Source organism: Pezoporus occidentalis, unplaced genomic scaffold, assembly GCF_034315485.1.
Source record: "Pezoporus occidentalis ecotype Australia unplaced genomic scaffold, CSIRO_AGI_Poc_V1 ctg53, whole genome shotgun sequence".
Taxonomy (NCBI): domain Eukaryota; kingdom Metazoa; phylum Chordata; class Aves; order Psittaciformes; family Psittacidae; genus Pezoporus; species Pezoporus occidentalis.
The window spans coordinates 2,377,485-2,399,749 of record NW_026915866.1 but is presented as its reverse complement, the minus strand read 5'-3'; the positions used below and the strand labels follow the sequence as shown (position 1 = coordinate 2,399,749).

The following is a 22,265-nucleotide window of genomic DNA, read 5'->3' as shown; positions in this document are numbered from 1 at the left end:
CAAGCACTTGCATGACCAGTTTCAGGGCTAATGCTGCTAATCTCTCACCTTCATGAAATCCCCTTCAAGCCCTCTCTGCCTAGTAGCAATCAGAGGCACATGCATTAAGGAATGGAGTATCTGCTGCAAGCTTCATGGATCTCTCTTCTTTTGCCTTTTTAGGTTACCAAAAATGAACGACAGGTGATGAAGCCATTGTATGACAGGTATCGCTTGGTCAAGCAGATCCTCTCTAGAGCCAACACCATCCCTATCATTGTGAGTAGAATATTCTTTTGGCGGCTGTTTATTTCGTTTAGAGCTGAGGAAACAGGAATCACCACACTTTTGCATACAACCCAATTGCTAAGGCCAGGTCCTAACCTATCTTATCACTCAGAGACCAAGCAAATGAGTTAACCAATGACTCACCGTATACTGAAGTTGGGCAAAGCTGGTCAAGGGACTCTGGTGCCCACCATGAGCCATGGGGCACATTTCACCTTGTATTGTTTCTTCTCTTTCCATTGGGCTGCTGCTGGTATTTCATCATCTTGTGTTTGGCTACAGCCTCACTTCCCTTTCCTTATCAGTCCACTCTGACCTGCAGGTCTTACATGCTGCTTGGCTATGCAGGATTGTGTGTCAGGAGCACAGACTTGTGTGGGTCTGGGTCCCGCAGGACATATCAGTCTCCTTGGCTGAGAGAAAAGGGGCAACAGTCTCCAAACACTTTGTTTGTATTAAAGAGATCCTGCAAGTGGTGAATATTCCTTCATTCGAGGTGGTGCTTTGGCAAGGAGGCACTGCCACCAGCAAGGAATCCAGTGCGCCCCTCTAGGGAGCAAATGCACTATGTCTAATTTCAGACAACTTGTGTAGGTTACTTTTAAAAAGTTTTTTGATCTAAAAAGTACACACAGAATACTTTTAGCTTGTCTGTGGAAAGAGAACTGTTTTATCATGGTTCCCGTTTATTCTGTCATGTATTATCCTTTACCTTTTTTTTTTTTTCTGTTCACAAGTAGTGCTCATATCCTGGCCACTTTTCATAGAGCACCAGTGAAGTGAATAGACTGACATGGCATTGCTCAGTACATTCACACTGAGAAGTGTTTTTTTCTGCAAAGAGAGGGAGGTGGTCCTGCATTTAAAAGAAAAAAAAGCTGTTACTCCTTGAATATGCAAAGAACTCCCTAAAATGTGTGCTGTGAAGACAGTGCTGGCAATCAGGAAATAACATAAAGTTTAACATAAAGTTCTCAACACACAGTTCTGTTCCTGTTTAGACACAAAACTGGAATTGCACAGTGGCTGGCAGAGGAGTGACAAGACTGGCTTTCCCCAGCCCCTTAAGCAAGAACAGTGAGAGGCTCACGCAGAGGCAGGATATGTTTGAAAATACATCCCTACATCAGTAGGCACTTTAGTGGGAAATTGGGCTCCTGGAAAGCAAGCCTGTAGAGTCTAGGTGAGCTTACACTGTAGCTCTGGAGAGCCAACCAAATGTTGTGTGTATGTATGGGCCTCTGGCTGGGGATTGTTTTCTTGCAGCCTTTACTTTGTAGTTCCTGCCCAGCTGGTATTCCAGTATCCAAGCTTTTTCCTTAAAAGTGTTTGGCGATGATGTCCCTTGCTAAGCAACATCCTGAGAGAAAATGGCCCAATGTTTTGGGGATTTACCAGGCATGCTTTTGTCCTTTAAGAAATATCTTTCTCCTGGTGGTCCAGCAGTGAGCTGAGAATGAATGTGTGGATGAGAATGCGCTGAGAGCAGGTGGTGGAGGAGAAAGGGGTTCATAATGTAACGTACTTGTTAACACCTGTCACAGGGTTCCCCCTCCAGCAAGCGGAGAAGCCCTTTGCTGCAGCCAATTATCGAGGGCGAAACAGCTTCCTTCTTCAAGGAGATAAAGGTGAAGACCTCCAGCTGCTAACTAATTGCTCAGTTTGAATCAATTTCCCCCTTATACCAATGAAAGAGAATGGTTGTTTGATACTTTTTTTCCATCAGTGTCGTTTTTTTGCAGTGTCCTCCTGAAAAATCAGTAGCTGCTTTAAGCCTCGCCAGTTCTGATCAAATTCTTCCCTTGTAGATAAGACTACAGTATTTCCTTTGCACTCTTTTCCACCCTTCTCCTTCCCCCTCCGCCTGCACAGAATAGATTTTATTTTGCTCTTTAAGAAAAAAGATCACAGTTCCCTTTGTACCTTGCTTTTTTCTTGCTTCCCTCCTTTCTTTTAATGACACTAACTTGTTCTGTGGTAGTCTCTCTCACTCCAAAGCTCTGCGGTTTGCACACAGCACCATGGCAAGAATGAGCTCTCACAAAACTAACACTCGCACGTGGAACCAACTGGGGCACTTGCGGGATCCTTCCCTACTACCATTCACGTGCTTATTTTATCCAGGGCTCTTTGTCATCACCTTGTGAAGGGTATTTCTGGGCAAGTCACGTGAGGACAGAAGAAAGAACAGCTTGGTTCTGTTAGTTAATGCTTAGTCAGATTTGGATGGCAGGATTGTTGTGTTTCTTTCTCATGTTGCTGTGGGGTAGTAAGTCTGGGTGGCTGAAGACTGCTGTGATATTGGTCCTTCTTCCCCTCAGAAGAAGGGAAGTCTGGTGTTTGACCAGGACATGTAGCATGGAGCTGGGCCCTGAATTGCTTTTTCCCCTGTTACACTGCAAGAGTAACAAAAAGTACTTCAGCACACTTGGGTCATTTTTCTGTTATCCAGCCAGAGTTTGGTTAATGGTGTAAATACTGCAGACCTAGACATCCAAGGTGGTTTGATTATGAAGCAGTTATGGTAGATTGGATATTAATGGACTGCTCAAGGCATGTATTCATTAGATGCAGGTTGCAGACTGAAAATGTTAAGCTTCTGTTTGGAGGCTGGTTAATCACCGCTGAGCTCTTGGTGTTTTCTAGATAACTGTTGGATTGAAACTGTAATAGAGGTCTGGTGGGGGCTGTTTGTGTTTATTTTTTTCTATTAGCGTGTCCTCTCTTTTTCACCTATGCTTGCACCCAGAGTCAAAACTTATAGCTATCAACTATGATCCTTGACCAGTATGGCTGGTGCTGCATTGTGTCAGCTCAGCAGTGTCCTGCAGAGAATACAAACCTTGAGAGATTTCTGACTGAAGATCAGGGTGACAGCCTTAAGCCCATTTACGCTTACATGCCTCTTAACGCTTAACTGAGGCACTGTGAAGCTTTATGGGGCAGCACAGAACTGCACTCAGAACTAAAGAGAGGAAATTGCCAAAAGGCCCCAGAAGTTACCCTCTGCATAGGTCTACTATGGCCAGAGCACTGCCTGTCTTGATGAGCCCCTGACACTGTTCACTGCCAGGTGTTTTGGGTTTTGGTTCTCTTTTTTTTGAAGCATTTGGGAGAGTTGGATAGAAGCTTGAAAGGTGATTTGAGGTGAAGCCTTTGAGGTGAAGCCTTACCAAACATCTAGGTACGATATCTTGAATATCGTCTGTGTTAAAAAAATTCCTTGGGAAGCTTGCTTGCTGAGAGTGCTGATGATGGGATACTCTGGAGATTTTATGTTTGTAACTCTGGAAAATTTAAATGCCTCGTGATTGCTTGAAGATCCAAGCAGGTGCAAGCCAGATGGATCTAGTCAGTGAGGATCGTTCTGGTTTGAGGTGTAAATGCCAGTGCAGGTTTAAAATAGGATTCCCATATGAGACTTGCTTATAGTGAAGGCCTTAGATGGCTGTTTCCATTCAGATTCTTGCTAAGAATCCCTTTAATTCACTCCTTAAACAGCAAAATGCTTTAAGAGGTCTTGTGACAGCAAGATGTACTGTTTTGGCACTGAGGTCTAAACAAGTGAAATTTCTACACTTTCTTTTCCTCCCATGGGCTTCCATTGGCAGAAGGTTCGCTCCTGAGCTCTGGGCCAGAGTAATCATTGCTGGCTTGGGCAGTGTGCTGATTCCCTGTAGTGAGGCAAGCAAGATGGGCTCATGAGCATCTGTGGGAACACACCTCACATGTGTCCTTGGGAGCAGTTTGTCACACTGCTTCCTTTCTCTCCAGAAGTGGAATGCAGAAGCAACTTACTCTCCCAGGAAAGGGCACAGGAGCTCCTCTTTTGGTGCCAGAGAGATTCCCCTAATACAAAGCATTGTATTTTTACTGCTTAGATTGATTTAGCAAATCTTCCTCCATGCCACAGCAGGATCAGTGTTCTCCTACTGTAGCTGGAGTTGCTCTTACCTGACAGGGCAGGATGGCATGCTCGAGGGCCAGTAAATATGGTCTCCACTCTCCAGCACAGACTGAAGATGTTTGCAGGGTTTAAGAACAGTAGGTGACTGCTGGTTTTTATGCCTTCTGTTTAAACAATATCATTTACATTTAGAGAAATGGTCTTATCTAATCATATGTTGAGTATTGCTTTAACTTTCACAAGTTCCCTGCAGATATTCCTGAGATGTATTCAAACTTCTCTATATCTGTTACTATTATTATTATTATTGCACAGAACTTCTCCCCAGCTAATCTTGTTTTGAATCTTCAAGCCTCCATCTTGGTTGTAATTCTCAGCCTGTTCGAATTGCACTTTCATGGCCTAGAGCTTTAACATAAAAAGAAAATTCTGGGCAAACACTGATTTTATGTAGATGTTTTTGTTTAAAAGTCAGTGACTTTAAGGATTTAATGGGACTATGGTAGGTCCTAATGTTAATTTCTCCAGTTTTGCTTGAAATATGGAAGCAATCTCTTAAGAATAGTTAAACCATTCACAAGGAATCACATGAAAAAAAAAAGTAAAGAAAATGGCTTCTTTGGTCCCAGTACAGCAATACGGTTTTGCGTATGCTTGAAGGCTTCAGTGATACTAGCCCTCAAAAGCTATTAAGGATATGCATGTGCTTAGGTCCTTCCTGGCTAGAGTTACGTAGTTGTAAAGTAAATATATACACCTACGTACATACTTGAGACTTACTGTCCATGCTGACACTGATTACCTTCCTCTAATGCTTATGCCTCATTCCTTATGTTAAAGTTGAAATCTGCCTTCTAGCAATGTCTCTGCATGTCAGAGAAAACTGGGCCCTATTTCCTGACAATCCAAATGATTTCTGGACAGTGTTGCAGGGCAAGCCCTACATTTGAGACTGCTGTGAATTATGAATTAGCACAAGTACCAGCTGCAGTGAGGACTTTCAAATCTTGTGCCTATAGATTTGAATACAGCCAGTTCATCACTGTACTTCGGGAAAATCACACTGGACAAAGTGTTTCCAATTTTTGATGTAGTCCAGCTAAATGGTACAGACCTGATGTTGGGAACATGTTAGCAGCAGCAGTGCTTTTACAGTCAATCATAACCCACATTTGGACCATTGAAACACTGATCTGAGCTCATTGATAGCACTGTATGGGCATTTGAGGTCTTGAATTCAGCCATTAGAGAGAGCTGTTGAGCTGCATCTATTGAGAGAATATTTCGCATTTTAATTTGGCAATCTGTATGCTGCCAGGTGTATTTGTAGGGAAACTTAGATGGCTGGTATGCTTTATACAGTATGCATAATGGCTGTAAGTGGTTTTATTTACATCAGAATACATAAATTAAGCACAGCAACAGGTTGCTAAGAACCGCAGATATTTTTCAGTCAGTTTTGTTGCCACCAAGAGTTTGTGGTTGCAGTTTCTCTGACATGCTTTGGATATAGGGTGTCTTATTAATGGTCTTCTGGTGTCTGTATTGCTTGGCAATTGAAGTGCTTGCTCTGCCTATCCACTTCTTTTCATACCTGTTCCCCAGTGCATGTGGTGAAAGGATGTACCTGTTCTGAGAAGGGAAGCAGTAACCTGTTCTGTTATGGGGGTGCTCTGTCCCTCTCTGTAGGAGGAAGAGGAGGGGTCTGAGGAGGACAGCAATGTGAAGCCAGATTTAACAATTACCATGAAAACAGATTTCAACGTGCGTAGCTTCTTCGATCAACTAGAAGATGATGCTGACGGCTTTGTTTCACCGGTGGATGATAAGATGCCATCTAAGAACAATCAGGATATGGGGCTTTCAAATCTCCATGAAGCATCCATGTATGTTGAATTCACAGGCAACTCTAAAAGTTCTTTCTTGCTGAGATAGAATTTCATTTGTCAGAAAAGCGTCTAGATTTGGTTTTTCCCATTTATGATCTGAGTCAGAAGTTTTTGTGCTTTATTTTTAAATGCTATAGACCTTCATTTGAAAGGGTTTGGAAAGAAACTGCCTTGTCCTGAAGCTGATGCTTGACTTCTGCATCTTTTGGATTCCAGCACTAAATAGTAGCTCCACTTCACCAGTGGCAAGCCTTATAATGAAAACAACCCTGTACTCTACAAGGTTTTTGAGGTTTTGGAGAGGTCATGTTGAACTAGCTTTGCTAGTTTCAAGCAGCTAGGTCTGATACAAACACATGTAGGTGGGTAGCCTGAAGTTGTGACCGTTGGATCTTGATCTTATAAAAGTCACAAAACTCAGATCCACCTTCAGCAAGTAAGTTTCATTCAGTGAATTGTGAAATTCACACTCGACCTCCTTAGAGGCTTCAGCTTAAGTCTGTGACTGTTTTGCTGAAGTAAATTCAGAGAGCTTTTTGTTGCAAGTAACATCAGGTTGGCAGAGCTGCTTGGAGGAGCAGTTCCATTGCTTGGCATACCTACAACCATACATTTGTAGATTTATTCTGTGTTTCCTGTTACAACTGTGGACATATGTATGATCCCATTTATATTTAAACCCAACAGCCCTGAACTGTTAGAGCAGCTCCAAGAAGTCAGGGAGGAGAAAAAGCGGATCAGAAAAAAATTGAGAGACTTTGAAGATAATTTTTTCCGACAGAATGGAAGGTAATAATTCCTCAGCTGTCTCTGTGTCCTTCAGCCACTTTCAGTCTGTTTGGCAGCTACAAAGACCTCCAAATATGGAAAGTTACCCAAATTCACTGTTACATATTGCTTCATCAGTGGTTTACCCACATTTGTAACAGTTGCCCATTGATATGGATTACTTCCCCTTCTCCTCCCCACCGAGGAACTTCAGGGACCACAGCCTCTTTGAAAACTCTGTCTTGGGACAAGCCAGTGGGAAGCAAAAGTACAGATTGTGATAATGCAGCTGCCTCTAGCACAGCTGACAGGAGTGGTGGAAGTTTCTCAGTGACAGACTACCGGGGGATTTTCCTCATGATGTATGTTTAGATTGTGTCCTGTTCTTGCTTGTCCGTGAGGCATTCAGACACTAGTTTAACAATCATTTCTTCTTGTGGCTGGCTTTACTGTTCTTAGAAAATGCCCCTCATTAATAGAATGTTTTAATATATTTATACTCAAACGATATTGTTAGTTTCTTGCCACCAGCCATCATCCTTAGAGGTTCTTGTAAAATCATTGAAAACTTAAAAGTTTCATGTAAGCTAAGAGAAATCTAATTAGGTATCATCTTCCCCTTCATGCATGTTCATGTAAGTGATGTGGTACCAAGCCAGGAGTAGCTGCATGTTGTTTTGCCATGCTAGCAGGCTGACATTCAGCTAGGTCTTTTAACTGTTGTGTGGAGGCTGGTGATTCCAGAGAAGCAGGGAATGCTTTGGATAAGGTTTTACATTTGGAACCATGGGATTGTGTTCAGCCTCAATGTGCAAGTATCCCAAAAAATGCTGGAGCTGTTTGTTTGCCCTTCTTCTTTCTTTGTTCCCCTCAAAGGACAAAAGTTTAGTTCTTGTTCCCTGAAGGGAAGTGGAGGAGAGGAGCTGCTTTGTAGGTCTTGTTGGGGGACAAAGGGAGGCTGTTGAGGGAAGATGTCCTCTCACAGAAATTCTCATCATCTGCTTTCACTCCCATAGGAATGTGCAGAAAGAAGACCGCACTCCAATGGCTGAAGAATACAACGAGTACAAGCAGATTAAGGCCAAGCTGAGGCTGCTGGAGGTCCTGATCAGTAAAAGAGATATTAGCTCCAAGATCATGTAAAGGAAAAGATTATTCTTGCCGGTAAACAAAGAGGACAGAGCACCAAATGGACAAATGCGTAAAGTGGATGCAGTGGGAGCCTGGCTGGGAAGAGCTGAGGAGCAACCTGGGAACTGATGGGCCATTCCCAGAGGTGGGAGGGTGAAGAAAGGTGGCTTTCTCTACACTTGCTGTTGCCCACTCTTTCTCCAGGCCTAATGCCCAGAATGGAGTTTGCCAGTGTAGGAGACATGATGCTGCACTCAGTGACTGCACTGAAGGGATCCTTCTGTTTTGATTTGCTTACAGATCCTGTAATATGTAGAGTATCAAAGCCAGTCATGCTATTTTTTTTCTCCCCAGGATATCATAGCAAGAGGCACAGTAGGATGAATAGTGATTAAATCATCAAATAGCTTCTACTTTCTTTTAACAGACAAGTGCCCTGACTGATCTGATGTGAAGGCACAGGCCAGATAGTGCCAAGACTGTTCTCTTGTAGCTACAGTAAAGATTTGCTCAGACTTTTGACCTGACTGCTTGGAGTCCAACATTTTCTGTTGCTCTAGAGAAATGGTGCAAGAATCTCCCAGTCATCACCCTGAGCTGGTATGACTCACAGTTTTGTCCAGGCTTGAGTTGGGTTATCTTGATGGCCAATTCAGCTGAAGTAGAAGAAAGTACCTACATCTGCTCTGGATAGCAAAGAAAATGAGCTATGCAGCAAGGCTCTTGCTGGCTTGTTCTGCTTGGAAGGTGATACTGTAACTTTATGACCATGTTTGGGCAATTGGGAAGAAAAGAGGTTTTAAAAGCTTTAAGTCAGAATCCCTTAGGATTTTGGTAGCTGATCGGTTATTTAAGATGTCAAGTATCTGGAAGACTCATCCCATTAGGACATGTGCTTTATCATGTGGTACAAACAGAAGAGTCTAAGCTGGACAGTTCATGTGGGTGTCATACATACTTGCTAGCATAAATTTTGTTCTTTTATGTACACCATCAGACTCTGGGCTGCAGCAGTGACACTGTTTCGGTGGCAGCAGGGGTTGATCTTCTCTTCCTGGTGTGTATAGGTGGGATACCAGCACAGAGCATACTGTGGGGAACCAACAGCCTAGAACCACACTCTGCTTGTGAAAAGGGCCCGTGTCTCAGGTGTAGGTTTTGACAATTCAATGTTTTCAAATTCATTTATGAATGAAATAAAGAATTATAGAATGGTTTGGGTTGGAAAGGACCTCAAAGATCATGGGCAGGTAAGCCTTCCACTAGACCACGTTGCTCCAAGCCCTGTCCAACCTGACCTTGAACATTGCCAGGGATGGGGCAGCCACAAATTCCCTGACTTTCAGAGCAGAAAGTCCTGGACACCTCGTTTGTGTCAAACAGATGCTGCCTAAAGAGTGCAAGATGGCAAGGTCAGGGATGCACCAAGTAGCTGAGGGCTCACAGTTCTGCAGTCCCAGGCCATTTGGGCTCGCTTCTCACTCCAGAGGCTTGCCTGCATCCACTCAGTCTGCCCTGAGCCAGGGCTTGACCCTGATGTCCCAGAGAGAGCATCTCTGTAACGCTTTTTCTTTGGCATTGACCCCCGAGGGAGCTAATGTGCAGAAGCCAAATGGCTGAGATCAAATACAGTGCCAGTCATTGTAGCCAGGCCTGACACAACACATACTGGAAGAGGCAAAAAGAAGACTCACAGAACAGCTTTCCTCCTTCCTTCTTTACATGTGCAAGTGGGCTCATAAATACATGTGTTTGGGTTGTGGTACTCAGACTCACCCCCTTCCACTTGCTGTATGTGCTGTGTTAATTCCTTGCCAAAACTGGTGCTGTTTTGGTCTCTTCAGAATCCCATAAACCCTTCAAAAGGCAACCTTCTCCAAGTGGGTTTGTACATGCCCATTACTAGTCTGGATGGGTAAGGCAACGATGTGTGTTAATTATGAATGAAAGCACTTAGGAAGGGGGCTCCAAGGTTGTTTGCTTGGTTTTAATTTGTTTTACTGATTGCAGAGTTGCCTGTTCTATACAAAATCAGTGAAGGCTGAACTTCGTATTTCCAAAGAGTCCTGAGGACTTGTGTGCTGACCTAGGGCCTGGCTTTCCAGAGGTATTGAGTTCCCATCACCTGAGAGATGTGAGGCTCTGCCTCTGCAACACTGAGCCTTCGGATGTGTTAACTGGTCTGACAGATGGGTGCAAAACCCTCATTTGGAGATGTTTGACTGGAAGGGAAGCCTGACCAGGGTAAACCCCTGTCGGAACACAGGGCAGCCCAGGAAATCAGAGCCGTGCCTTTGTACTTCAGCCTGCTCTTATGGACTCTTCCTCTTGGAGATCACAGTTGGCTCTTCCTAGACACCTTAGGTATTTTGGCTCAGTTTTGTATTGTTCGGGCGCAGTTCAGCAAAGCAAAAACATGGGTTTTGAGTGTGTGCCTCAAGCTGGTCTTCATTTGGGATTTCGCTGAATGATGGTGGACTAAAGCTTGAATCTGGGCCTGGACATCTTTATATGGACAAGAGAAGCAGTTTCTGCCCTTTTTCATAGCTGTACATCTTTCCAGCAGGCCAAGGTTTCCCAGGAATATGTTTTCTCTGCTTACTTTTTAAAGCCTGTTTGCACTGTGTACTGATAAATTACCTGTTTTGCTGGGTTCTGCCCCTGACAAACCTTGATAAATGAATATGTAGGGAACAGTCCATTTTATTTTTAAACTGATGAGATTGTAGCATTTTCTGATGCTCAATTACCGCTGTTTACATGGTCTATTGCTAGAGTTCAGATAGTTTATATGAAATGTAAGTACAATTAATGCACTTTAGAGAGTTTCTATTTTTGAACTTTGAAAGCTAAAAGAAACAAAACCTTAACTGAGATTGTACATTAAAAAAAACAAACAAAACCCCATACCTAGCCATCTCTCTTTTTAAACTATTCTTTCCCTATGGCAAAGAAGAATTAAAATCATCTATCTGCCTGATTGCAAAGGGAGCTGCTAGGAAAGACTGTTGTAGAGAAGAAATGAGTTTTAAACTCAGAGTCCTGGAAAGACACGTACAAATGCTCAATGTTCTGTCCTGAGTTTGCAGATGATGTGACTCCCCTCTCCCAGGCCTGCACAGGAGGAGGGCTCTGAGGCCTGAGCACTAGAATGTTGTCTTTGTATCTCCCCCAGATGATTTGACTCCCCACTAACCACAAATAGCCAGAGAGGATGTTTGCCCTGCCACACACCTCTAAGTCAACATCTGTGTGTTTTGTTTGATGGTTTGTCTATGCCAACATCAGTGACTATTGACTGGAGGACATTAAATACAAGACTGTGTTTGAAAAGGTGTGAAGCACTGTACAAAAATGTACTTTATGTGATATAAATAAGCTGTTGAGTGTAAGACAACCTGTTTCCATGTCGCTAGAACAGACTGTCTCCTGTAGGATGGCAGTATGGTCTGTTGGGCTTCCCATCCACTGGGGCCATTTCAGACATGTGTGTCTGTGTGTTACCACATTGTGGTACTGTAAATCAGTGTGGTTCAGTTAAATGATGGTAATGATGAATGGGTTGTTGACAAAATGAGGTTGCAAGAATTAAAGATAGAGGGAAAACTTGTTATTCTTACAAGTTGCATTTGGTTTTATTCTGTTTACTCCCAAGTAAACAGTCAAATAATGGATGTTTATGTTCAAGGCAATGAAATTAAAGCATCTTATCTTTTAATCATGCTGCTAAGACATCGGTTGTTATTCCTGGTATGCACAAGTTTCAGAGGGTAAGAATCCTCTTTGGAGATGTTTGCAAATCTGTGCGATTCATTGGTGCTTGAAGCAAGCCACCAAGGTGAGAGCCAAGCTGTACCCTGTGACTGTTCTCCATGGTACCTGGAGGTGAAACTCATCCCTGTTGGTGGGGTCATCTGTGCCTGCTGCTGGCCTGGGCTGAGGCTGAAGTGGTGGCCAGTCACCAGGGCCATACTGGGGCTTTGTTCTTGCCCTTGCCTTTCTGGTGGCAACCAGTGTGGGTTTGGTTCATGTACATACAGGCTGTGGAGTTGTGCTTTAGCTTGTGCTCCAGCTTACTTCATTGTTTCTGTCCCAGATCTATTGGAGGGAGAATGCAAGGGCTGCTGGCTGTGGGGAAGGGAATTAGGGTCAAGACTGGTTTCTCTAAGCCGAGGCAGAGGAGAGGGGTTTGCTTGCTTATGTGCAGATGGGGAAGTTAATTTTACATTTGGAAACTGTAACAAGTGATGTTAGTGTGGGGTACACTGTGGAAAGGGAGGCTTGCTTCCTGCCTATCTCTGGACATTACCACATTCCTGAAGGGCAAAAAGGCCCTTTATCCCAGTGGATGCACTTACAAAGCACCTTCTGGTTTGGCAGAGGATGCCTATTCCAGCACTGTCGCCTGCATGTGTTGCTAGAACAAATGCTGTTAGCACCAACAGCATCAGCAGAACCAGAGCAAAACCTGGGCCCTGCATTTGTTGCATGTCTGGGCTGATTTCACAGTTGTGTGCTGGGAAGCGACTGTATTCATTTGCCTTTGGGACGCGTTGCAGTGGTTCATGTGCACAGACCATGCCAGAGCCTAACCCTGTAGCTGCTGGAGTTAACCATCTTCCTCACTGGCAGCAGCGGGAAGACGACCCTTGGGATGAGGCGTGAACTCGGTACGTGTACCGGCACTTGCTGGACTCAGCTCTTCACAGTCCTTTGCCGTGTGCTCTGTGACGCTGCTCTGACTGCACAATCTGTGTGTAGAGAGGGAAATCTGTGTCTGTCTCACCTAACTCCCTCTCACTCCTCTGCAGTTGTTTTTCTTTGCTGCCTCTGTGATTCTTGCTCAGGAGGGAGCGAGCCGTATTAATGCTGAATGTGACAACAGGCTGGTAAACAGGGCTTACCTGGGGGGTTCAGGGTCAGAGCAGCACTGTTTCTGCAGGGGATTGCCCATGCAGACATTTAAACAGTACAAACAACAGCTGTTCTCCAGCTGTAAAAGGGTAAATTGAAGAGACAAGTGCTGAAAAAACCCGAGGGAGCCCATTCTCTGTAAGTGCAGTCAGTGAAATCCCAGCCCGGCTGAAAGCCAGCGGTGCCGTTGGGTTTGCAATAGTGCTCAACAGCGCGGCACCATTTCTGTGGGGTTTTTCACATCCCGGGTGCTGAAGTTGGCCCAGCCTCGGCTGAAAAAGTGACAAAGGGCACTTCTTGGAAACGATAGAAGACTGAAACTGCCACAGCCTGGCACAGCTACGGCCGAGAGGCAACGCGCAGAGCTGCAAAGTGTGCGTGGCCCAGGCTGGCACTAAGCAGGATCTCCCCTTTCTCCTTTGGGGTTTACTGAAGTGCTGGTGCCTGTGCCCGTCACAGCGTGCAGCATCCAAGGCCCGATGTGAGACACACAGTTTGGCTGTGACCAGCCCACCTCCACCCCATGTGCCTTGGTGCCCGCACAGTAAGAAAACTCATGGAAAACCATGTAAGAAGCCCTTGCCCTTGGAGCTGGACGTAGAGCAGTGTCTCCAGGTATCAAGAGGGCAGGTGAGTCTCACCAACCGCTCCTGGCACTTGCAGCACTGTGTTGGACACTTGCTGGAGCTTCTGGGTTCAGAGTGATCTTTGTGCCTCCCTTTGCACAGCTGCATACGGTGGTGAACCATCTCCTAGTACACAGATATGTGAATACAGATACACGAATACACAAGATACACTTGCGCAAATAACTCGGTGTATACTGGCTATTTCAGTTGGTTGGAGTGCAGAAGCCAGTACAGGGTGGGGGGGAAAGGGGCTGTGTCTGACAAAAACCATAATAATCACTTTTTTTCAGACTGCAGTTGCTGTAGAAAAGCAGCCTTTTGTAGGCCATACACGGTTACAAAAACTTCAGCAAACAGGGGCCCGCATCCCTTTATGTGATTTATGTAATCAAGTTTAATATGAATCTACAGCGTGTTTTTTAAGGTAAATGGCTCAGCAACCATTATGTGTACATTTTGTATCAAACAGGGAAACAAACCCATTTTGAGTGCAGGTGTTTGGTGACAGTTTGTCACACTTGCTGCCACCAGTGGCTCAGCTCTGCTCACCCATGGCTGGGCAGCAGCAACCACCCTGCCCTTGTCCCCACGGCCTCGAGCTGCCTCTTGCCACAGTAAAGAGGAGAAGCCAGGGTGGTTTCACTCACGCCTGCCTTGAGTCAAGTACAACACTGCCCTAGGATGAGGTGCAAGGCAGGGCCTGAGCTGCACGTGCATAATAGCGTGCACACTGAAGGGGAGTTCACCCTAGCCCCCTCCTTCTCAGCTGAACATGACTGACATCTGCTAGTGGAAAATAGATATGTGTAGGTGTGCATGAGGTATAAATATAACTATGCATACACTTTGCATGTATATATTGCATAAGAGCATACACACTTCTGCATATTGTGCATAATTACAGAGACATCTACAGTAATACAACACATGCAATACACTATGTGCACAAGACACTAAACACAATATATATTCTATATACACTATTATAAAACTGTGCAGACACTACCCAATTATACAATACACATCACAAAGTATACACACTTTATTGTGTTCCTAGAGAACAGGATTATGCACATACACCCATCAATCCTACCCAGCTCCTGTGTGTTTACCTGCATGGCTGAAGGCAAAAGAGACCAGCACCCTTCCTCCACAAGCTCAGGAATGCTGAAGCCATAAACCTAAATGATGGAAGTCCTGTATTAAACTAGTAATTAACTACACTTGCATACACTAATGCTGTCCCACAGTGCTGCAGGTAGTGGTGACTCCCCAGGTTAACAGGGCAGCCCCCAACCTGCGCCCTGCCTATACCTGCAGGGCTGGACAGGAGATGCCAGAGGACCCTGGAGCACCCTTGGTGGCCTTCAGTGTTGTGAGGTGTGAGGAAAGAAGGAGCATCATGAAGGATGTGGGGATTAAGGACAGGGATTGACAGACTCAGGTTTGCCCTCAATTCCTCTTCCACTGAGGACATGCCTGATGGGTTGAGCCTGGACAGGAAGATAAAACTCCTCTTCCTGCTCTGTCAGCGGCGACAGCTTCCCACCACAAAGGCAGCCATTCAGTCAGAATTAAACATCAGATTTATTGCATAATACTGTACTCTGTACACACACATTGAAAATAAACATTTGATATAATTGTATATTTGTCCTCAATGCTGCATTAGAAAGAGGCTGAGGGGCTCTGTGTAACCCACAGCTTGTCTTAAAAAACCCAGAAGCCTAAAACCTTTTGTTACGAGGTGCAAAGTTCAATACTGTCTATTGAACAGGGTGCATAAATACTATGTCCTAATAAGAAGTTAATGTCAAAACCACCCTAGGCTTAAAATGAGATTTACATCAAGACCTGAAAAATGAGGTGGGGGGAGGCAAAAGGGGGAGGAAACCATTCAAACTTCATTTAATAGAGGGTGAGACTGGGGTGGGGGAGAGGATAAAGGCTCTCCAGTCTTACAGCATAGGTTTAGGTAATGATTTTGCCTGCTCAAGACTCCTGTACGTTTCCAGTCTCATTTATAAGGATTGTCCTTCAGGGCCACCCAGCCAAACAGCTGTCAAGTGAAAGGACTCCTCTCCAACAGCAACATAAAGTGACCCTAACTGCAAAAATAAAGCCAGTCTCCACAGTTAGGGTTATCCCTCTAATGTGGATCTCACGCCTGTTTGTTTTCTGTGACTTGGTGAGACTGGAGAGCTCATACACGCCTCATACACTCACACACGTGTACAGGTACAGGTGACTCCTGAAGAAAGGTGGCAGTGGTAAGAGCAGCCCCTCACCTTGCATTGGAATAACAGCTCTGTTCAGGTAGAAAAATAGGGCTTGGCAAAGCATACGAGTCTGGCTTGTGGACTTACCCAGGTACAAACACAACGTGAGAGATGGACTTAGAGAAACCCGTTACTATAGGTAGGGTTTGTCCTTCCACAAGCCTGAACACAAACCCCACTCCAGAGGAGTCTGAGGCTTCTTTAAGGTGACACTGCTTGGAAACAAAATTTGAGACAAGTGAGGATAAACAAGCAACCCCCTCAACCACCACATTCTCCATGAGAGAGCCTGGTGCAAAAAGACACAGCATCCCTAATACACCACCCTGGGGGTCACAAATGACATCCCAGCCCAGTACCATACACCAAGAAGCAAAGGGCAGAAGGGGTATTCCTATTCGAAGCAAGCAAGAACCAGCTTGCATTTAAAAAGGGAGGAAAAAAGGGGGGGAATCACAGCTTTTCAAAGAGATCACTATTTCATCCTCAGTTTCCATCATAGCCTAAATGCAAGGAACATCAAAATATTTAAACTTGATTAAAAGGAGAGGTAAGTGTGTGTGTGCAGGGGCAATAAAAGCAAACTACAAGGAATTGCTGTCAGGGCAGTGATGTCCAGTTGGAGGAAAACAACAAAAATGCCCACTGAACTAATTTTGTTCAGCAGATGAGAAAATTCAGAGCAACAGCCTCTCCCTGTTGAAGCCCCACAAAATGATGGGGGAATCGGGCTGAGACTGCATCATCTCAATCTATTATTATTATTATTACTAATTATATCTTCCCCCCAGAGGTCCTGATCCATTCCCTTACAAAAATAAAGCCGAGCCCATTGTTTTATTCCTCCATACCCAAGTGTCTGTGCCTCTCCCACATGAGTCAAGCTAAGCTAAAGCCCTCGTAGTGGTCGATGGCTTGCATCAGCCGGGCACTGAGAATCTCCTTGCTGCTGTACTTGGGCAGGTCCAGGAGGTTGTAGCAGGTATGTGCCACGGGCAGGTACTGCTCCCCACTGGTGGTGGACTGGATGACGATGCGCAAGCTGGACATGCCGTAGATGGGAATGCGGTCACTGCCCGTCAGGAACACTGGGAGAAGCAGAGGGAAGGGTGGGCAGGTCAGGCACCTGAAGGCAAACTCCATCCCCACCTGCACTGCAGGACCCTGTCTGGAGGGGCTGAAACGCTGAATGAACTCCATACAGGGCATGGCTGGCCTCACAGGGGAGGTGCAGAAGAGCACAGGCAAGAAGCAAGGCCACTACTGGGTGCATGGATGGGAAAATCCCACAGTACCCTCTCTTCCTTTAAAAGCTCCCTCTTACCCCCAGGCAGGATAAAACAGAGCAAAGCCAGGGCTTGTCCAATGGGAAAGGCAGAGGGGGTACCCTTCCTGCTGCCACCCCTCCCCGGCACAGCACCTCAGTACTGGGACCAGGGTTGGTTCTCCTTGCTGGAGACCACCATGAGGAGGGGAGGTATCTGCTACCCTGTCACACCAATATGTGGTCTCATTTTCCTGACACATTACACACTAGCTCCTCCAGTTAGCTGACACCCTATCACTGCCCCATTACTCCTAACAAGAGTGCTGCAGTGCCTGAAAGCTCAGCTTGCAGAAGGAACCAGATGAAGCATGGGCACCAGGGCCTGCTATGAATTCACCATCTGGCAATGCCAACAGATGGATACTGCATGCCCTTGAGAGAGACTGCATTGGATCTTGCACAACAGATATAACACCCACACACCCCCCACACCCCCCAGTGATTGCGAGGGTAAAAACAAACACAAAAGACAGTATGTTTTCTCCCTCTCTTGGTCTCATCTGACTACCAGATAAGTCAGGAGATAACCACTCATTGCTGGATTACCTTCTAGCACTTAATGTAATATGCCATAACCCTGGAGCTCTGCAGACAATCCCACCTAAGTCTTCACTTTCAGGAGACTCTGCACCACTGCACCATACTTACAGAGGAATTTCTTCTTTTTTTCTAAGGGAAATGCATGGAAGGTTTCCCAAAACATTCTCACAGTTGGGTGTGTTGCAGTGTAGTCTCCCTTATAGATGGCACTCTGTTAGAAAACCAGAAGTCACGTCATTTCATCTGGCACTAGAAAGCAAAGACTCAGCAGAACCCAGACCTGATCTCTTCTGGTATCTGACATCAGACAGTTACAAAATGGAGCACAGGATGGGCCAAGGGCAATAGTATGGCTCAGAGATTCAACAAAGGGTTCTCCTAGCAATATATGGAAGAGGCATTAGGCCTCTAGGTATTCAGCGAATCACATGTGTCATGAGGAATCCTGGAGTTTCGCTTCACAGGCTGGACCCTTGGCTGTGCACTTTTTGCTCTTGTGCAGTGGAGTGAGTTTTACTGTAGGGAAGAGACAAAATCAGGGTCTTCACCTTCAGTCTTAGGTTTCATCCCTAAAAACAGCAGATGGAAGTCCTTCTCCCTTGTCCTTTCTCACCCTGAATTTCCTCCCTGAGCTTCTACAGTAGCAGGAAAGCACAGTAAGAAACTTTTCATGTGAATGATGACAAGGTATACAAGGAGCATTTAAACATGAAGACATCTCATGTCCCAGGGAGTGCCCATCTTGTGCAACTGTACAACCCTGGTACTTGTGGAAAAGAAGAAAAACAGGACAAGAGGGAAGCTTTACCTCTTCCAATTCCTCCCAGTTGTAGTTACTGTTTCCAACTATCATGGCCCTGAGCTCTGTGGGCTGGAAGAGTTCCAGGACTTTCCCACCACACACTTTCAGGAAGCCAGTGGAAAAGGCCGTGTACCATTCATGGATGGAGAGGTTGAAGATGTAATTTACGTAGGCTTCAACAAATTCTTCCCTGGTGCATCGAGAGAGAGCAGGCAAAGGAAAGCACTTTTAATCATATGCCTGAGCAGCAGCACTGTGAAGTTTTCCTGTTTCTGCCTGTAACGTGTCTTGCAAACATGGGTCTCCAACGGGTTCAAGCACCATGAGCTGAGTGCAACACTAGAATTCTATTTGTGCAATGACATTCTTGCCTGACACTCAAAAGCAGCTCACACCTGCACACAGCTTAGGGAACACCACAGAATCTGGCATCTCAGCCTCTAGCTGAGGAGGTCACAGCTGAAAGAACTATTTTGACTTTCTGGTGGGGGAATTCTCAATGCAGGTGCTATGCAAAAGCAGTGAGGGGTGAGTGAGAAAGTAAGAAATAAGGAAGCAGACTGATAAATGTTGAAAACTGGAATAAGAAATCAATCATATCGCAAAAGGTGAGTTACTTTCCAGCACATTTTATTGTCATTTTCCTGATAGTCACCTGAGCATTAGGGAAAGCCAAGCTGATTAAGCACTTAACTGTTGCTTAGTATTTCTCTGGCTGTTCCGGTCATGAACCCTTTATCAAGAACATTTTATGCTGTGACACCCCATAGGAACTCCAAAGGAGAAGGGAAAATGCAGGCATTTCCTACTTGGCATTTTCCAGTCATTCCTCAGGTCCCAGTGAACCTTCCTCAGGCAGGAAGGGCAGTGCTCAAAGATACACCCACAGCAAACTATTCAGGCCAGAAGGGCAGCAAATTGGTCCCTGGCCTCTAAACGCAGGGGTGGAGGAAGTCATTAAGCAGTGTAAGGTGAATTGATTGCCATGTCTAGACTTGGATTTAAAGGTTAGCTTGAGTTCAAAACTGTTAGTCAAGACAAAGCAATTGCATTTGGAATGTGTTAAGCCAGTGGAGCTGAACACTAGCCTTTCTCCTTAAAGAGTTTCTTCTCTGTTGCCTATCCTGACTCAAACAGCTGCAGGAGCTAGCCCGGGGGACTCTTCTCAAACACTCAGCTAAAATCTCTGTTCCTCCCCCTAGGCCAGGTATGGCACACAGTATAAAAATGGCCATTTTTCTTTTGAGTTTACATGCCCAGCCTAAAAACCTGAAGGGTACTATCACTGGCATTGTCATCTTTACTTTATTGTCACAAGTGTAGATTAAACTCCTCTTTATTTACCCAAAGCCCATCTTCTCTTTCCAGGGAGACAGACTTACACTGCTCCATTTTGGTTTGGCATGGAGGCAGTTACTTAACTGTGTAAGTGCACCCTTTTGGGCAGCAGTAAAGTAGGTAAGAAGGTAATACAGACAAAGCTTTTGTTACAGTAAGGCTTTCGACACAATCAGAACCCTTTAAAATAATCAGATTAATAGGAAATTACTTCATCTCCAGGCTTGCCAGCAAGGTCTTCAGCATTACCAGCACAAGCCCCTGACCATGCTGTTGACTAGTCACTGAATCACAGCGTTTTGCCAGCAGAGAAAGAATGTGAACACTGCTTCAAGTAATAAAGGCATTTGTTGAAATCCAATTACAGGATTATGAGAAGAAAATAGTTTAGCAGCTGGAAAAAAAGGAGGGAAATGGTAGCTGTGCTAGTAATAGCTCTCAGGTGTTCAGTCAAACAGAAAGGCATCTATGTACAGTAGGGCCTTATGACTTTGATCAGGGATGGTGGTCCTTTGTCAGGCATAGTCAAGGGAAAGTGTTTCCGGCTCCAGGATTAACAGTATATACAAGTTGCCAGGCTCAGTTTTGTTGATCACCTAACAGTTCCCTTCTAAACCGTCAGGGAGATTAACCTTCAAGGGCCCAAATCATGTTGCAATCTTTATTTAGCATGAGAATACTGCCAATGGTCTATATGAAGGCCTTTCATAGGGAAGATGTCCATCCCAAAGGATGTGGGACATCTTCCAAACACTGGTGGAAAGATGACAAAAACTTGCTTTTTATTCGAGTGCCGCTGGCACCCAGTAACTTCTAAACAACTGGTCTTAGAATTTGTTCACACTGACTTCTACCTCTCCCACATTTCCCCTCACATTAAGTTTCTGTGGCACAGCACCCACCTTCCCTGCGCGTAACAGCCCATCCTCACATATGCCCCACTTACCTATTGCCCTTCTGCACTGTAATTCTATCTCCATCTTCGATCAGGTTCTTCTGCTCTGTCACACCATAGCTTTCCCTGCAGATCTATACAAAACCAGAAAACTAATTTTACCAGAAGTACTTTTCAGGCCATACGCCTGCAGAAAGATTCAAAGTTCTCTTTCACAGTTGATGACCAATATGTGAAGGGTGGACCAGAAAAAAAGGGCATATACAGAACACTTTGCTCCAAAGGCCTGTGCGCTTCACCACCTTCCATCACTTACATTTGCTGTAGGAGTGGTACTGAGTCTAAATGCAAACTCAGAAAGGAAAAAAGTTATTCTTTTAGGTAAATTTCCTATGAAAAATAAAAAAACTTTTGTATTTCACTAAGCCCACATGCTCTGGCAATAAAAAAGACTCCCTGTTTTATAATAGAATCTCAGTAGGTTTGTTCATCCTCACTCACTGCAAGATAGCACGCCCACAGAAAGCTTCCTGCTTTCACCTGGCCTAGGCTGGCATCAGTACAAACATACAGATTCTGTACACATAAAATTGGTCACATGGAAAAAAAGCAAAAAAGTCAATTTTCAAGTTGTGCCATACACAAAAGAGGCTCAGATTTTGACATGCAAGATGAGTTCATTTCAAGGTTTGGGATATCAGTTATTATTCATTTCCAAGTTTTAGCAGATATATCTGTATGTCTTTATGTATTACGCAGCACGTAGTGCAAGAAAGAGAGTAAGAATGCCCTTTTCTAGGAAAAGAGAATTAAGGAAAAATCTCTTGCATCACTTCAACTGTATTCTTTTTTACATAGTCTGCATTATCATCATTATGGCTTCACTGCCTCCTCCTGAATTGCAGCTCTGACTTGCACGAGACACAGTCAGACCCCGGTCTGACTCACTCCAGATTTAAGTTTGATCTAAGAGATGATGTGTTCTCATTTATGAAACAAGGAAAAGGGAACCACTCTCCTAACTCAGAAAGGATTTTCTTCATAGTGTGTAGCAGTTTCCTGGTACCTTGTTTTTACCCCAGGCAGGCCCTGGACAGAGATTCAAGAACTCAGACCAAGCTCAAAATGAACACATCACTCAGAACCTGTTAGCGCATCAGGACTTTAAAAAACAAAGACATTGAAACATGGAAGCCCTACACTGCCTGAGTCAGAGGAAAACACAGCTTGGAGAATAAGGATGCCATATTTCTATGAAGTTCTAAATATTTGCACATGTTGAGAGACATACCTGATATTCCAGGGTACATCAGGATCGAACTCTTAATTTCGGGGACTCTCCACTGTGCAATAGAAACTATTGCATCTAGGTTACTGGCTAGGAAAAAAAGTACTTTTACTGCCATAGTAGCACAGGAAAGCTGACTTCCCCAGCATGTCCCTGAGCAACAGCCTCTAGCATTTTGTTTCTAAAAGTCTGACCAAGTACACTCACTAAAAACTTTTCAGTTGAAAAGCATTAAGACAGCAAGGAAAATTCTAAACAGCATCAGTATTTCAAGACTTTGCCTAGTGATGC

The 22,265-nt window shown here is 44.7% G+C and overlaps 2 protein-coding genes across 17 annotated transcripts in view; one reads left to right on the top strand and one right to left on the bottom strand.

The window, feature by feature from the left end:
- FAM13A (family with sequence similarity 13 member A) overlaps positions 1 to 9,176 on the top strand; it is a 130,109-nt gene extending 120,933 nt beyond the window's left edge. For 11 of the 12 annotated variants that reach the window (XM_062637590.1, XM_062637586.1, XM_062637589.1 and 8 more), the window contains 5 exons: positions 163 to 258; positions 1,812 to 1,895; positions 5,864 to 6,060; positions 6,751 to 6,852; positions 7,848 to 9,176. In XM_062637590.1, the coding sequence (XP_062493574.1) occupies positions 163 to 258; positions 1,812 to 1,895; positions 5,864 to 6,060; positions 6,751 to 6,852; positions 7,848 to 7,974 (606 nt within the window). In that variant the 3' untranslated portion in view covers positions 7,975 to 9,176. The remainder of the gene's footprint in view (positions 1 to 162; positions 259 to 1,811; positions 1,896 to 5,863; positions 6,061 to 6,750; positions 6,853 to 7,847) is intronic. The other variant, XM_062637585.1, reaches the window with a different exon arrangement.
- A 5,897-nt stretch (positions 9,177 to 15,073) lies between these two features.
- The window catches only part of HERC3 (HECT and RLD domain containing E3 ubiquitin protein ligase 3), a 49,069-nt gene continuing 41,877 nt past the window's right edge, over positions 15,074 to 22,265 (bottom strand). For 2 of the 5 annotated variants that reach the window (XM_062637580.1, XM_062637581.1), the window contains 4 exons: positions 20,738 to 20,820; positions 18,460 to 18,643; positions 17,760 to 17,862; positions 15,074 to 16,872 (listed from right to left, as the gene is read on the bottom strand). In XM_062637580.1, coding sequence (XP_062493564.1) covers positions 16,664 to 16,872; positions 17,760 to 17,862; positions 18,460 to 18,643; positions 20,738 to 20,820 — 579 coding nt within the window. In that variant the 3' untranslated portion in view covers positions 15,074 to 16,663. Of the gene's footprint in view, positions 16,873 to 17,759; positions 17,863 to 18,459; positions 18,644 to 20,737; positions 20,821 to 21,977; positions 22,065 to 22,265 lie in introns of those variants that run through there. The other 3 variants (XM_062637578.1, XM_062637579.1, XR_009968286.1) reach the window with 3 other exon arrangements.